Genomic DNA, 17,556 nt, shown 5'->3' on the forward strand with positions numbered 1-17,556 from the left:
AATGCCTTCACACTCATCTGCATCAGTATACATAACAGACACTTATTATAAATGTTGTTTATACATAGGCTTACTTATACAGTATATACTCCTGTATGTGCATATGTATGTGCAAAGACATTTGTCTTTGGTAAAGTACCCTACTATATACTCAAACATACTAGCATCACACGTGTTGAGAAAACAAACAGTAATTGAATCTCGGTGCGGACTGGGGTGACTGGCATGAAATCAGTTTTACATTTGATCATCGTGTACCTTTCATCAATTTTGCTCCTTCCTATCTTGCTAAGAGCGTATATCAAGTTTACTTAAAATTTCGTTTATATCTATTTCATATAGAAAATATTATTTTGATATGTATTGCTATATCGTCGGTCGCATTACGAACCGGCGAATGTTCGAATTTGGGTCAAATTTTCAAAATTCACTTTTTTCCATTTTTTGAATGTCCATACCAAACTCTATCTATCCCCAAAATTTCAAATCGCAAAATTCACGAAAACATGTATTTTTGGTAGTGACGAATTTTCAAAATGTCCAAATGCTGCAATTTGTGACATTACGAACCGGCAAATGTTCGTATTCGCCGGTTCGTAAAATCCCTGTTCAGACGGAACACACGTGAGGTATGTGGGGCGAATCGAGGAGCTTGCGAGGCCGCGAGCGAGGGCTCGTCATCACCATCAGTCCCATGCACTCGGAATTGTGCTGGTATGTAACTACTAGGTGCATTTTGTTGCTTATTTTGTAATTTAATCTTCTGTTTAAAAACAAAAGTAATGATAATCGGGGCAGGTTAATGTGTAATCATAAAATATTACATCAGAGAAGTAGAATTGCTCGACATTATCATGTAAAAGTAGCTTTCCTGTGTATTTCATTTCCTTGTAGATCCTACACAGTCGTACACCTAGCCACCATTTTTGTCGAAGGGGGTCCTTGATTATTCTTGGTCAGAGATAAAGCAATCCTCCCATACAACCCGGATGCATTGTTTTTTAAACTAACGCATAGTAGAATCTATAAACTGAAAAAAAAAAATATCGTGTAGCAATTGCAAATACCCAGGTAGAACTGAAAATAGGCCCAAAGTAATAAATGATTATCATTGTTTTCAAAGATTCATGTTGTTGCATTAAAAAAAGAATAGTATTTAGGCCCTAAGTAAGAATGAAATTGCATGATGAGACTGTTTAGCGTCAGTGTTAAGTCAATTATAGTTACATATAGCTTCCTTAAGCATGCAAGAATAGCTGCTCTGGCCTTTACTGTCTAACTAAAATCCTGCATAAACAGTAAATTTATAGGCTAGATCGAGGTTGTATTCACCGGTATGTTACTTATTTTGATTACCGGGACAGATATCAATGAACTTTCAGAAAAATTAAACGAAGTTGATTACCGGTACCGGTACTCACAGTTTTTTTTAACACTCATGTACCGGTACAAGTATAAGCCTATATCCAGGGATTTTTATTCTATATAAGTTACCGCGGTATCCTATTTGTGCCCTGATAACACTGACATGATTTTCCTTATTTATATCTTGGGGATAATTCTAGGAGCAGCAGGCCACTACAAGCAGGAGCCGAGTCCCCACAAACAAAGGCAGCACCGCTATCATTACAACTGTAGCAGCTAGCATCCCAGGAACATCAGCAGCACCTCTCGGCGCAGGAGCAGCATTAGCAGAGCCTGTAAAGTGCAACTGTAGCAGCTGAACTTCTCCATACAATTGTAGTCGCGAAGCCTCTATGTACCGGTACTACAGTAGGCCTACCGACAGTACTATTGCAACAGAGCGTCTACGTATGCTACCGTAAAACTCTACATTTGTAGCAGCATGATCCTAACTTTCTGTAACAGCTGAGCCTTTCAGACTGTAGCAGCAGAGCCTCTACGTACAACCGCAGAGAGTAGTGGTGATGAGGATGTTTTTCCTTCTGCCTATAAATGGTAAGTTTGATTCGTAACAAGTGATTATGGTACCGGTACTTGTGGACCATAAAGTGTACCGGGAACAAGGTATTCACAAACATTTCTCAGTTTACGGTGAATGGAATAGGTCATTTATTACTTTCAGTGGAATAGATGATTGAACAATACCATGTCATTTGACAGAAATCGCTGTTTTGATATCGGGAATGTAATGTAGTCATACCTTTTCTGTAATGTCGATCTTATCTAACTCTACTGTCAAGTATCTTATGCAGATATTAACCTGGTGAGGACAGGCTCATGTTGATATTACAAGCTCTGGCCTAGGCACCTGCTTGAGCATACTTGGGGGAAGTTTCTAATGGCCTTACTGTAATTATTTCATACATGTATATCAATGTTGACTGCTACTCAATGTATTAAAAGAGAAAAAAAGCAAGCACTGACACGTCTGTGTATAAGATTGTTAGGTTTTTATGTGAAAGACATCACATTTCTAATCAAAGAATGTGTAGCAGTTATCATTATTTACCTTTGCCAACCCCAAGGTGTAAAAGCTCGACCAATAGCACCTGAATTACTATGCCCTTCAGAGATCAGCAGACTTTGATGACAATTTTTTTTTTTGCATTTCAAATAGGTATGCTGGCTGTAGCTATTTTCATTTTGTCTCACAAAATGTCGTAGGTGATTGCCTGTAAAGAATTTCCTTATGTTACTTTGTTTTTTCTTCTGAAATTGTGCTTTAGCTCTAAGAAATACTCTTCTTCACATTTTTCAAACCTGCAGGTACTTGTAATGTTTTATCACATAGTGTATGACACAACTGTCAAATTTCTCACTGAAATTGTCCATACAATTTTTTGTGTTTTTGAACCACCGTAGGCATAGATGTTCTTGTCAAGTGGAAGAGGGATGGTTCTATGAATCCTGTCAGCTCAAGTGACCTCTATCATGCTCAACGGACCAAACCGAAACAAGGTTCCTGCGTACATATGAGAAGTGAAAATGGCTGGTGGAAAGGGAGGATGCTTCAAGTCTTCAACATGCCCATGGATGGACGTAGGATGTCGGATGACGAGGGCATTCCTCTTTCTGCCTGAGGTAATTTGAATACATAGTTACTGATTTGTTCTACATCAATAAGTTTATCAAGATATATTATGTCTTTTTTCATTTTAAAATGATGTACAGATTTTTATGCATAGTATCATGTAGGTACAATGTACTTTCATTGCATTACCATTTCAATATAAATGTTCAATTCTGTGTAATGAATAAAACAAATGTCGAAATTGCAGTTTGTAATGACTGTAGGATGCTGAAGACTGTTAGCTTTCCACTTCCTTTCTTTAAAAGTGTGATATTGATTATTACTTACAATTTATTATGTCAACGTCTCTTCTCAGTCCCAAAACAAAATCAATAATTATTACTGATAATTTGCTTTATGTGCATGTAATACACTGTAGATTCTAGTGTCCATGATAGATGTTTGCAAGTATATCCAGTATAAATCTTGTTGATTCTACCCTCAGGATGGTCACATAATTTTTTTCATTGATGCATTGTTTACAACTTCCCCAGCAGTATCGTTACTTGCGACAGCAGTAGCAGAGCCTCAACGTCGATTTGTGACAGCTGAATCCCCAGAAACATCAGCAGCACCGCTTGAAGCAGCAGCAGCAGCAGCAGCAGCAGCGGAGCCTGTACATACAGCCCTAGCAGCTGAGCCTCTAAGTACGACAACAGTGGTAGAGCCTCTACTTACAACTGTACCAACTGAGCCTCTACTTACCACTGTAGCAGCAGAGTCTCTATTTGCAACTTTATCATCTGCACTTCCAGGAACATTAGCAACACTGCTAGAAGCAGCAGCAGCAACAGAAGCAGAGCCTCTACAAACAACTGTGGTGTCCGCATTCTAAGAAACAACGCAGCAATGTTACCTTTGAAACTGAAGGTAATTCAACTGGAGTTGAGAAGTTCAGGGCATTGTATAACTGTTGTTTGTATTTCTTGCATTATCTGTCTGTGTGGTGCAAATTCCTAAAAAAGCAATTATGAGCCAAAACTTAATTTTCCAATAACAAATGTAAAATAATTTAAACATGTGATAAATACTTTGGTTATCTTTTTTTTTTCTTTTATCCTTCACTCTTGTAAGAAAAAGTTTGTGGCAGGCAACCTGTAAAATTTAAAGAAAATAGTTTGTCTTCTGCAAAGAATAGTTTAAAAAAAAACAGTAAATGAAGTAACAATTATTCAACCAGACTTGGCAGTTTCATCAAATTATGTATTTGTTTTCCTTGCATTAGGCGTACCTGATTTCAATTTGAAAGCAGACTAAGTCCTCCACTCTTATTTCAGATTACAAAGAATACTGAACCTTGCTGGATGATGGAAAACTGTTAAATCTCGAGAAAGCAATGTCCCTGTCAGACATTGAAGAACCGATTTTGATGGTAACCGGACACAGGAAAGCAATAGAAAACTGTTTGTGAAGTGTAATGGAAGTACAGCATATTCATATTATGCTGTATGTATTCTATACTGCCCTCTATCTAGTCTTGTTGGTATACATCTGGTTGTATTTACATTATTATATGTAGTGCACTAACTGTTGACCAACTTTCCTAAAATAAAGACCATTTAGGCAAACTATTGTACATGTTTCTTGTAAGGAAAGGAAAGGGAATTATTGGTGAATTTCTTGCTCATAGTGCCTTGTACAAATCATAGACTTGATACATGATCAAGTTTGTAATACTTTCTGGTAATTATGTTATCTTCAGTGTTACATATTTGCTACATGCTTTCAATAATTTCAACACAGTTTCACACAAATCGACCAATTTTTATCACTTCGGGAGGACCTTATTCAAATATAAAAGAAACAATAGAAATAAAGTGTAGTGTTCCAGTATGTATTCCATTTATTGTCTCTTCATTGCAAATTTGGAAACTACTGCCATTGAGGCTTTTGAGGGAGTGGAAGATAGATGTCAGTGCAAAGCCAGAAGATTTTCATGTGGAAGAATATGTAGGTACTGACATCAGTTCTATTCCTGATAGATCTTCAGTTGTCATGAAAAAATTCATGGAATCTAAAACAGAATTGTCCAAAAAAAAGCTGAACAGTGGGGAAGCCTACAAAAAGTCAGAAATATTTGTAGATGGTAGAACACATTTTAACCATCAAAGATGTGATTTAACACGTAACCATATCAATCTTTTGGCTATGATTGCCTCAGTGAAAATGACAGAATGTCTATCAGACAATATTATCATGCCTTGAAAATTCTGGTCCTAGAAAGAGAATGGCTAGCCAGACATGTTATTAACATGTTGTCATGTTGTCCCCCATCCTAAGGACAGCAAAAAGAGACAAATGACGTACACTACTCTCCTCCCAGTAGTCCAGTAGTTGGCAGACTGTTAAAGTTTGTAGACTCGTGTTTATAAACACATTGGGTATCACTTTCATTAATTCAACTCTGGGCAAAATTACCTTGTGAAGTGTGAGGAGAATGGTACACTTGATCATGTTATTGCACTATTTGTGACTAACACGCGTACTACTGTAATACATTAAAGTCAAGGAAATGCAGAACTTCTCACCAATTTACAGGTCAGATTACCTCGTGAAGTGTTGGGAGAATTTTGTATTTTGTACATGTTATTGCACCACTTTTATAGTGGTCAGAACACAATTCTGAAATGCAACAAATGCCTAACTTCTCATTCCAAGTGAGATTACATAGTGAAGTATCATGGAGAATGTCACATTTATTTTGTATCAATTGTAATTTAATGTATTGTAATAATAGTGTGCAATGTAATTATTGTGAGCTGTCGAAAATGCAAAAAAATAAATCACTCTCAGAATTTACAGGTTATATCTGGAAGTTTGAGGAGAATGCTTTGTTTTGTAGTTACTGTATGTAATTATGAACACACATGTGGAATGGTGCATTTTGAATTAATAAAATGCAGAATTCTTCACAAACTTGGGGACTGGTGAATAGAAAACAAAAAAAAAAGAACAAAAAAAAAAGAGGAGTGAGAGAGACACAGATACCTAGAATTGGGAGAACAAGGTGATTATGACTGCTTTGTAAGAGGGTATGTGTGTGTGTGTGTTTGTTCGAGTGTGTGTACTGGTATGTGCATGTATAGTGTGTGTTTGTGTATGTTTGTGTTTGCATGGGTGTAATTATATTCTCTCAATAATGAATTTACAATTTTTTTATAGACAGTGACTACCAGGCTCACTTTTAGTACCCTGTACTCATCCAGTAGTCAATAAAAACCCATTGCACAGTTTGATAACATTACTGGCATCAACAATTAATGTGTCAGAAAGTAGGTTGTGTGTGTGGGTTCGAGTGTGTTTACTGGTATATGTGCGTGTATGTGTGTTTGTGTATGTTTGTGTTTGTATGGGTGTAATTACCATGTATATTCTCTCAATACTGATAATGACTTAACACTTGTAATATTTATAGATAGTGAGTGACTACCAGGCACACTTTAATAGAACGGTACTCATCCAATCAAAAACCCATTGCACAGTTTGATAACATTACTCGCATCAACAATTAATGTGTAAAAGTACAGGTAGGTTGTATAGTTTGAGAAAATAACTGTGGTGTTTGTTACACTTTCCTAATATCCATGATTATGATACAACTAACATGAATGAACATGAATGAACATGAATGAATCACAATCCCACTACCTAGAGCGGCGAATGTATGCATTACACTGTGCGCGTACCACCTAAGCGTGTGGAATGTGTGATGATACGCGCCATTTTATGTTACATTTGCCGGTTCGTAATGCGCACTCGCTACGTCCACACGTATTGAGCATGGGCTTTACGAACCGGCAAATGTATACATTTGCCGGTTCGTAATGCCCTCTCTTTAGTACGCGATGTACGTAAAACGCTGAAATGGGGGGTTTTACGAACCGGCAAACGCACTTTGCATCACTACCACAGAGCCCAAGGTGCAGCTACAAAATAAAATTTAGTATCAGACAAAGCAGAAAATTCCGCTTTCATCACTCTCTTAATATCATCATCAATGTGCGGTTATAAGACACATTTTTATACGTTTAAAGAAGTCCCGATTCTTTAAACGCGATTATCTCGAAATCGTGTTTCCGCGCAAATTCGAACATTCGCCGGTTCGTAATGCGACCGACGATATCATATGAGCAATGTTCGACTTCGTTCCTATTTGTAATTTCCATAATTACACAAACTATTAATCAGCACCTTTAGTATGAATAATTCCTCTGCCATCGTGTGTCACAAGGTCACAAATTAGAAAGTCACTTACCTTAACCATGAGGACTCCTTTTGACACGAAGCGGTCTTCCTTTTGACTCTCCTCAAAATACTCAAACACTACATCCACAATGGGGTACCGGCTGGCAAACACAAGACCACTGTTAAGGAGAAAGCGGTTAACCTTCCACGAGTGCACTCCGACGTCATACAGTATGTGACTGAAGTAATTATGCAGTATATGGACCAGCTGGTTGGCGGCCCTGTGATCAAAGACCTCCTGGAAGCAGATAAAGTCTAAGTGGGCTGGAAAGTTGGAACTGATGCCGTGTTCGCATGGTCCCAGGCGTTCTCGAATACTGCTCTCACTGCAGAAGGACACCGGGCAGTGAGTGATGGTCACTCTGGGATTACCGGCTCCCGGCGTCGAGGGCCCGACCGACGACGCGTAATGACTCTGGGACGTCTGAACGCGCACCGTCGAACTGGATCCCACGGACTCCGGTGACGACGGGGAGGATGTCACGCCGCGGCTAGGCACGATGTCGGGAACTTCGTTGTCAGATGATCCAGTGGGCTGCTGAGGTAATTCCCTCTGCTTTCTGGCGTGGCCCCGCAAGGGTTGGGGCGAAGAATTATCTCCTGTACTAGTCCTTGAGGAAGTGCGGGGAGACCTCGGTGGGTCTGGGCTTCTGTCTCGGCGTCGTCGTCGATCTTTATCGCGCAGCGGTAGGGTGTCGTCTTTGGAAATACTGCCCCGTGATGAGTAGCTACGACTGGTGTCGAATTTCAGCACGTTGTCATTGGCGCCGGCAAGGTGACTGATGTTCTGAGGAGTTAAGAGCACCGAGGTACTGGGTGAGTGGTAGAAGCACGATTGCTTGAGTTCGCTGTCTGATGGAGAGTGAATGAATATCTTGGGATTTGGGCGCAATTGTGAATTCACTATCTGCGTTGCCATTTGTTTCGCTCGCGACTGCACCTGACTTAAATTACTCATCCTCGCCATTGCCTCTGGCATTAGGCACGAGTCTATGAAGGCGAACTTAAAGTGACGCTTTTCGGTGAGGTCCGTCCAAATGCGGTTACCGATATTGATCAGATACGGGTTGCTTTTGAAGGAGAAGCGATAAGGCCGACGAAATCTGGCCAAGATGACCCTTAAGGCGAATCCAAGTCCGGCTAGCGGACATGAAATGATGACAATTGCTATCATGATTGGCACAAGGATGACGAGCGTGATGACTCGCTCGTAGCACGGCATTGCGTCTCCGTCCTGGAGCTCGTCGGACGTCCTTAGGAACAGCGCAATGAGTTGGTTTAAGGTCCATGACCATGGTAGGAGGAGGTAGAATCCCAGGGAGTACAGTTTCTCCTGGATGGAGTAATTAAAGAGAGACTGGTGGAGCATCTTGCGCAGACTGCTCTCATTCATACGGCAGGTACGTTGAAAATTCAGAAGCTCGAGCAATGCTTCGGTATTGTGCTCATGAGTGCATGCTTCATAAAGACCCCCCCACTGAAGGGGATACAAAATAAACGAAGAGCAATATCCCGCAACACAATTACACATACAACATCTATAAAAAGGAGAGGTAAACTACAAACGATCAAACTATAAACAGAAAAGCGAATGCATTTTAATGTATCATACTTGGATATTCCTCTCGAAAGCACATTCTCATTTCATATGAGTGAAGAACAAACATAGCGCACACATTCACTCGTGCAGCATGTTAACGTTGACTTTTATCTTAAGGCCACGTTCTCAATTCTGCTGAAATTATTCACAATCCACCGTACCAGCTTCAAACGACACAAGCAGCGCGATCAACACGTTTTCACTGGGTTCAACGTGGACGTGCAAATCTCGTATAGATTTGTTGCTAAGCGCGCGGAATCTACTCGCTGAACTACACTGCAGACTGCGGTCGCTGCAATGGCACAATTTGTTGCCTTAGTGACCATATGGACAGTACTGGGCAGAGAATCGTCACCTCACTTGCGAGATGGATCATTTCGCGCCATTTTCATCCAGCAATCGTCCATGAAGCATCCATGTATTATATCATGCTATGTGTACCACGCCAATGTCACGTCCAGATTGCCCCATTCATCAGCAGCCTCTCTGCCAAGTACTCCCTCTTTTGAACGTGGCGTTGTCACTCCGCATCGATGGCAAAATTAAAGTCACCTGCGGGATGCCAGTTTCACGAAAAGTTCAGATATGATTTGAACGATTAGAAACATTAACCTGCTTCAACTCGAAAGATTATCAAACCCTAACAGCTGGTATTAAGGAAGAATCATCTTTAGTATGATCGATTAGTTCTATATTCTAGTTTTGACGTTAATTGCATCCGCAGATTATTTCAAACATAAGGGAGATATTAAAGCAATGACACTGATCGGTTAAATAGCATTTTCGGCGTACCTAGAACAATTTCTGTCAATCTGAGTAATACGATAATGAACTTCTCCGGTCGTGCGCTAATCGATGATAGAGTGGACCTCGAGAAATGACACTAAGATTTCCTTGCATAGATGTAGCGTGTATTCACCGCAGGGATGAAGCGACTAAAGGCGAAATGCCTATCCACAAAGTGCACAATATTCGTCGAGTAAATGCTGGATGTCCACCGCTTTCAACATAAAATGCAGTGCTTGTTTTCATCCCCTTCAATCACGGTTCGCTCTCTCTCCACTAAGCGATTCCCAGAATAGTAACAAATCAACTCGCGCTTGTTACTCGTCCGTGCATAGATTTCTCTCACTGTCAAATGCAGAGGTGCTCGCGAAGTGCAGATATTTCGTCCTCATTCCATCCCCATCTGCGAGTCCACACTGGAGACCCACGCGTCTTTCCCACTGCACGTTTCCTTCAGTCAATGCCTTTCGCTATGCTCGTCCGTTCTCCCGTCTTTCCTCTTTCCCGCTCAATGACTTGAATGCCGGCGACCAATTCTTAACCACGCACTCTCTCTTTCCGACAAAACATGCGCTGCCGCCTTGTCGTGTAAATGCGCGGACGTTTCCTCAAATACGCGTGCGTCCGTGTTCTACCACACAAATTATCTCCTGTTTAGTAAGGTAATTATTTCACCAACAGAGCGGGAGAAGAAAGAGAGGGAGGGAGAGAGAGAGAGAGAGAGAGAAAGGGGGTGGGGAGAAGCTTCATTAGACAATCTAATTATGATATTGGAAAATGAAAAGGAGAACCAATCGTTTTAATTCCATAAAATTGACAATGACCAACAGCAAGTTTACATCCTCTAGAGAATAAAGCGTTAATTTCAACAAGTAGATTGTCGCAAACAGTTTGACCCATTTCAACTTCAGCAAAGACAAATTTGTACGTCATTAAATACGCTTAACTTGGATGCAGCACAATATCATCACGAAATTGTACTAATTACGATACGCAGTTTTAGATCTTAACCAGTGATCGTAAACTATGAATATTCTCGATAAACTTCTCGAATCTTTGACAGAAATTGTATTCTTGCAAAGCACGTCATAAGTGATAACAATTTACGTGATGGGACATGGGATACGGGACACTATTCATTATAAGAGAAGACCCCCCCCCCCCCTTTTATATATATATATATACAATGTCCGGTAGTCTACATGGGAAGATGAAAAATATTGCCTCGTCTATACGTCATACGAAGATGAACCATGGGCTTTAAAGTATAGGACTATATCGCTTTGTGGCGAAGTGAACATTTTCAGTCAACACCCGCTTCGTTCGCTAGCTGCGCATATGCATGAATGTATGTGTATAGTTATACATAAATGTTTGAATGATACTGCACATACATAAAAGTATGTTTGTGTGGATGTGTAATGTTTTTGCATAGATGCCAATCGGATTGTTGTAAAGCGGTGACATCACCACCTCGTGTGACAATAGGCAAAATTTTGCGACCAACATCACGATTCATTTTATGTATGTAAACAATGATGTCACAAATTTTGTATAATTATATCATATATCGCTTATGATAAAACATCGATTTGCCTGTTTGTTTGATCTTAATCTGCTTACTGAATTAAACTTTATTGTGCACTTGATCAGCAGATAGTGCTAAACGAAAGTTTTATCCGTGATAAACTAGCAAGCATTATAAATTCTATGTACCCTTTTCTCACACAAACTTATTACATTTCATATTACAATACATGTATGTCATGAAAATATAGTATGGATGATATAGATAAAATGTATATGTTTATATACTAGAAGTATATATATAAGTATATATATAAGTATATATATATATATATATATATATATATATATATATATATGCCCATGATCAGACGTGTTTTCATGTCTGTTTCAGAAACGGGTTTGATTAAGATCTTTTGTCACACCATGGGCACTGATGAAGAGTGTGACCTTGCCTTTCAGTATTTGAGAGCTATGCTCCGTTTTTAAGATCTTCAAGATCTAGGATTTATCTTTTTTTTTTTTTTTTTCACGGCGTTCTTCTTCTACTGATTCGTTAACTTATTATCATCAAGATGCCGAGCAGACCAATTTTCTTATTACGTTTCTGTACTGTGTACATTTTCTGCTACTCTTCCGACTGTCGGCGATGAGGCCCTTTTCAGATTCACTGTTTTGGAGCCGGAGATTTGCCATGTCATCTTGCAGTCATGACTACGCGTCATTGGATGCGTCACTATGGACACTGTGCGCTACCTCCATCTGTTTAGCGCGGTGACTTCTTTGAAAGGTGAGTTTCAAAATCCGTCTGCCCATGATCAGACGTGTTTTCATGTCTGTTTCAGAAACGGGTTTGATTAAGATCTTTTGTCACACCATGGGCACTGATGAAGAGTGTGACCTTGCCTTTCAGTATTTGAGAGCTATGCTCCGTTTTTAAGATCTTCAAGATCTAGGATTTATCTTTTTTTTTTTTTTTCACGGCGTTCTTCTTCTACTGATTCGTTAACTTATTATCATCAAGATGCCGAGCAGACCAATTTTCTTATTACGTTTCTGTACTGTGTACATTTTCTGCTACTCTTCCGACTGTCGGCGATGAGGCCCTTTTCAGATTCACTGTTTTGGAGCCGGAGATTTGCCATGTCATCTTGCAGTCATGACTACGCGTCATTGGATGCGTCACTATGGACACTGTGCGCTACCTCCATCTGTTTAGCGCGGTGACTTCTTTGAAAGGTGAGTTTCAAAATCCGTCTGCCCATGATCAGACGTGTTTTCATGTCTGTTTCAGAAACGGGTTTGATTAAGATCTTTTGTCACACCATGGGCACTGATGAAGAGTGTGACCTTGCCTTTCAGTATTTGAGAGCTATGCTCCGTTTTTAAGATCTTCAAGATCTAGGATTTATCTTTTTTTTTTCACGGCGTTCTTCTTCTACTGATTCGTTAACTTATTATCATCAAGATGCCGAGCAGACCAATTTTCTTATTACGTTTCTGTACTGTGTACATTTTCTGCTACTCTTCCGACTGTCGGCGATGAGGCCCTTTTCAGATTCACTGTTTTGGAGCCGGAGATTTGCCATGTCATCTTGCAGTCATGACTACGCGTCATTGGATGCGTCACTATGGACACTGTGCGCTACCTCCATCTGTTTAGCGCGGTGACTTCTTTGAAAGGTGAGTTTCAAAATCCGTCTGCCCATGATCAGACGTGTTTTCATGTCTGTTTCAGAAACGGGTTTGATTAAGATCTTTTGTCACACCATGGGCACTGATGAAGAGTGTGACCTTGCCTTTCAGTATTTGAGAGCTATGCTCCGTTTTTAAGATCTTCAAGATCTAGGATTTATCTTTTTTTTTTTTTTTTCACGGCGTTCTTCTTCTACTGATTCGTTAACTTATTATCATCAAGATGCCGAGCAGACCAATTTTCTTATTACGTTTCTGTACTGTGTACATTTTCTGCTACTCTTCCGACTGTCGGCGATGAGGCCCTTTTCAGATTCACTGTTTTGGAGCCGGAGATTTGCCATGTCATCTTGCAGTCATGACTACGCGTCATTGGATGCGTCACTATGGACACTGTGCGCTACCTCCATCTGTTTAGCGCGGTGACTTCTTTGAAAGGTGAGTTTCAAAATCCGTCTGCCCATGATCAGACGTGTTTTCATGTCTGTTTCAGAAACGGGTTTGATTAAGATCTTTTGTCACACCATGGGCACTGATGAAGAGTGTGACCTTGCCTTTCAGTATTTGAGAGCTATGCTCCGTTTTTAAGATCTTCAAGATCTAGGATTTATCTTTTTTTTTTTTTCACGGCGTTCTTCTTCTACTGATTCGTTAACTTATTATCATCAAGATGCCGAGCAGACCAATTTTCTTATTACGTTTCTGTACTGTGTACATTTTCTGCTACTCTTCCGACTGTCGGCGATGAGGCCCTTTTCAGATTCACTGTTTTGGAGCCGGAGATTTGCCATGTCATCTTGCAGTCATGACTACGCGTCATTGGATGCGTCACTATGGACACTGTGCGCTACCTCCATCTGTTTAGCGCGGTGACTTCTTTGAAAGGTGAGTTTCAAAATCCGTCTGCCCATGATCAGACGTGTTTTCATGTCTGTTTCAGAAACGGGTTTGATTAAGATCTTTTGTCACACCATGGGCACTGATGAAGAGTGTGACCTTGCCTTTCAGTATTTGAGAGCTATGCTCCGTTTTTAAGATCTTCAAGATCTAGGATTTATCTTTTTTTTTTTTTTTTCACGGCGTTCTTCTTCTACTGATTCGTTAACTTATTATCATCAAGATGCCGAGCAGACCAATTTTCTTATTACGTTTCTGTACTGTGTACATTTTCTGCTACTCTTCCGACTGTCGGCGATGAGGCCCTTTTCAGATTCACTGTTTTGGAGCCGGAGATTTGCCATGTCATCTTGCAGTCATGACTACGCGTCATTGGATGCGTCACTATGGACACTGTGCGCTACCTCCATCTGTTTAGCGCGGTGACTTCTTTGAAAGGTGAGTTTCAAAATCCGTCTGCCCATGATCAGACGTGTTTTCATGTCTGTTTCAGAAACGGGTTTGATTAAGATCTTTTGTCACACCATGGGCACTGATGAAGAGTGTGACCTTGCCTTTCAGTATTTGAGAGCTATGCTCCGTTTTTAAGATCTTCAAGATCTAGGATTTATCTTTTTTTTTTTTTCACGGCGTTCTTCTTCTACTGATTCGTTAACTTATTATCATCAAGATGCCGAGCAGACCAATTTTCTTATTACGTTTCTGTACTGTGTACATTTTCTGCTACTCTTCCGACTGTCGGCGATGAGGCCCTTTTCAGATTCACTGTTTTGGAGCCGGAGATTTGCCATGTCATCTTGCAGTCATGACTACGCGTCATTGGATGCGTCACTATGGACACTGTGCGCTACCTCCATCTGTTTAGCGCGGTGACTTCTTTGAAAGGTGAGTTTCAAAATCCGTCTGCCCATGATCAGACGTGTTTTCATGTCTGTTTCAGAAACGGGTTTGATTAAGATCTTTTGTCACACCATGGGCACTGATGAAGAGTGTGACCTTGCCTTTCAGTATTTGAGAGCTATGCTCCGTTTTTAAGATCTTCAAGATCTAGGATTTATCTTTTTTTTTTTTTTCACGGCGTTCTTCTTCTACTGATTCGTTAACTATATATATATATATATATATATATATAGTATGTCCCCCTCCCCCCCCAAAAAAAAAAACAACAACAATCAGATTTTTGCAATGAAAACTTCCAATATGATTAGACTGTCTAAATGCTACTTCAGGGTCTTCAAACATAACATCTGAGCTATATTTTGCAGAAAACCCGATTCAATTTGGTTAAGTTGTCACAGAGAAATGTGGATCTTTGTAAAGCATGTCATGGGTCTGATTCTTCCAAATTTAGCACTCATGGATGCTCTTGGTAGTGCATGATGTGTGAACACAATGGACAGAACTTGGAGGGAAGGGAATCCTGACATGCCCAATACAAAACTCAACATTTCTTTTTGACCACTGAAGCAAATCGGATGGGGTTTTCAGTAAGATGTGGGTAATAAGTTATAGTTTCATACCCTGAAATTTTATTTGGATTGATTCACTATTTCTAAAGTTACCACTGCGGAGGGTCCCGTTGTAATTTTCTTTTTGGACATACGGTATGTATGTACATAATTGATATATATGTATATATATATATATATATATATATATATATATATATATATATATATACATATATATATAATGCAGTAGGAAATGTACATGACACAAATATGAAGAGCCACTGTCTAAATGCCCTTGTGACATCTAATAACTTGATAAAAGAGACTATTATTGTGTCAGTATAAATTTATTGACAGAGCAAAGACATACACAGAACATTGATGGTGTAAAACGGTATAGATAGTGGTCATGCTTTCACCTCCTCTGGTATTCTCGCCTTTTCATATACAGTATTTACATCGAGCTAGACGATAATTACTGCGATAGTTGGACGAAATTCACTTAATATAAGTAAAAGTTTCGTATGTTTCCCAATCAGAGATTTGCTACGAAGTTTACGTTCTTTGATGACGTGTCTTCATGATATCAAGACGAGAAACAAATCTGTTAGCTTGTGAGTCTATTAGTAATTACATGATACATGTTAATTGACGCAGATTATATTTCGAGAAAGGTGTGTTGTGAATCTAAACCCTATCAAGTTCTTCGCTTTCTTTCCCCTTTTCTTCCCATTTCCTTTAAAATTCGTGCTATTTTCTTCTCCGTATTCTTTTCGAAACCCAAGAGTCTTTTCGGAATATTCATGTCGATGTCATACATGCTTCCTTCCTCCTCCTGCTTACATCTTCTCCTCTTTCATGTTTATGTTCTCGCCGTGGTACCTGTCTTGCTGCTTCTTCCTCATCGATTCATCTTGCTCTCTATGCTCTTTGTGGTCTTTGTCTTCCCTTCTTTTCATTTACTTTATCTTTGATTCTTGTTATTTTGTTGTACTGTCTCTTGCTTTCTCCCCCTTTCTATTCCTTTTTCTTATTCTTTGTGACGGTCGATTGCTACGTCTCAAGTTTCGCCTTATGTATTGTTTCAATCTGCCAAAGAAAGCCTACGCTGAAAAAAAGAGATTTCTCTCAGATTTTTTTTCTTCATTTTCCCAGGCAGTTTTAGGTACACAAAAGGAAAATTTCCAACACTCATTGTCAGCGTCCTTGGCGGTAAAAGGGATTTGGTCAAAGGTCACGAGGACATGCATTGGCACATCCGGCATGTCGGATAAGCGAGATTTTTCTGGCACAGAATATTGCGTGAGATTTCGATTACACATCTAGATTCCACAAAAAAAAAAGGAATACCTTCATTGCATAGACATATCATTCCGGTCTTACTTTGTTGTTGTTGTTGTTTTTAGCAGGCTTTGTTTTCTATTCTTTAACTTTTGAAAGGCGAAACCAGGAAAAAAAAATCCACGAGGTGTACTCAGCAAGATGTCATAGAGATGACAATGGAATGCCATGGTACATACACTACACACATACACGCACGCACACACACACACACACATGTAAGAAAGGAAACGAAGGGACAAGACAAATCAAATGAATGAAATACCTTTTCTTTTTGTAAGTTTACCATGAAATGTATAAAAATTGTCTGTTAAATAAGCACAACGCGAAAAAAGAAAAACCCACAACGTTCAGGTTTCCGAAAAAGTTAAACTTATTCATTGCATGAGTAGCTCACAGATAAACATCTCGTTAATGACCATTCTGACGATTAAGATATACACGTGCTCGACTCTTGATTGAGATGACGATTAATCAACCGCTTTTTATTTTTTGTTGTACATTGAATGATAATGGCTAAACAGCAGTCTTATCCAACGGCAATGAGGGAAATTCTTTGTTGTTGTTGTTGTTGTTTTTTTGTCGCGTCGTCCAGAATTGTGCCCGCTGACATCAACCCAAATGTCTAGTATTGCGTAAGACTACATGGGTAAACTTATCGACGCCTACACCGTCTGCACCACTGTATAGCATTGCTGGGTTTCAAGTGCTTTCAAAGCTAGGTCAACTACAAGAGATCAGTGTCTGGTTACATGAGAAAGGGGAATTAAGTGGGATGCAGGAAGTGTCATGGAAACGAAGAGACTCCATCTGAGCGGAGGACTAGGGAGAGAGTCATGGCGAGCAAATCGGAAGCTTCATTGTTATCAAACCGGTGGATAGATTAGTCGTGGTTGACAGACTATCCAAAGGGATTACCGTAGATTATTCTTTGGCAGAACAGCCACATGACACTTGTTGCCTTTATGTTTACTTCAAGG

At 39.7% G+C, this 17,556-nt stretch overlaps 1 protein-coding gene across 1 annotated transcript in view; it reads right to left on the reverse strand.

Moving 5' to 3' along the window:
* The window catches only part of LOC140232933 (sphingomyelin phosphodiesterase 3-like), a 112,260-nt gene extending 103,612 nt beyond the window's left edge, over nucleotides 1–8,648 (reverse strand). The window contains exon 1 of the mRNA XM_072313043.1: nucleotides 7,290–8,648. Coding sequence (XP_072169144.1) covers nucleotides 7,290–8,648 — 1,359 coding nt within the window. The remainder of the gene's footprint in view (nucleotides 1–7,289) is intronic.
* Nucleotides 8,649–17,556: the final 8,908 nt, after the last annotated feature.

This window comes from Diadema setosum, chromosome 9, assembly GCF_964275005.1.
Source record: "Diadema setosum chromosome 9, eeDiaSeto1, whole genome shotgun sequence".
NCBI classification, from domain to species: domain Eukaryota; kingdom Metazoa; phylum Echinodermata; class Echinoidea; order Diadematoida; family Diadematidae; genus Diadema; species Diadema setosum.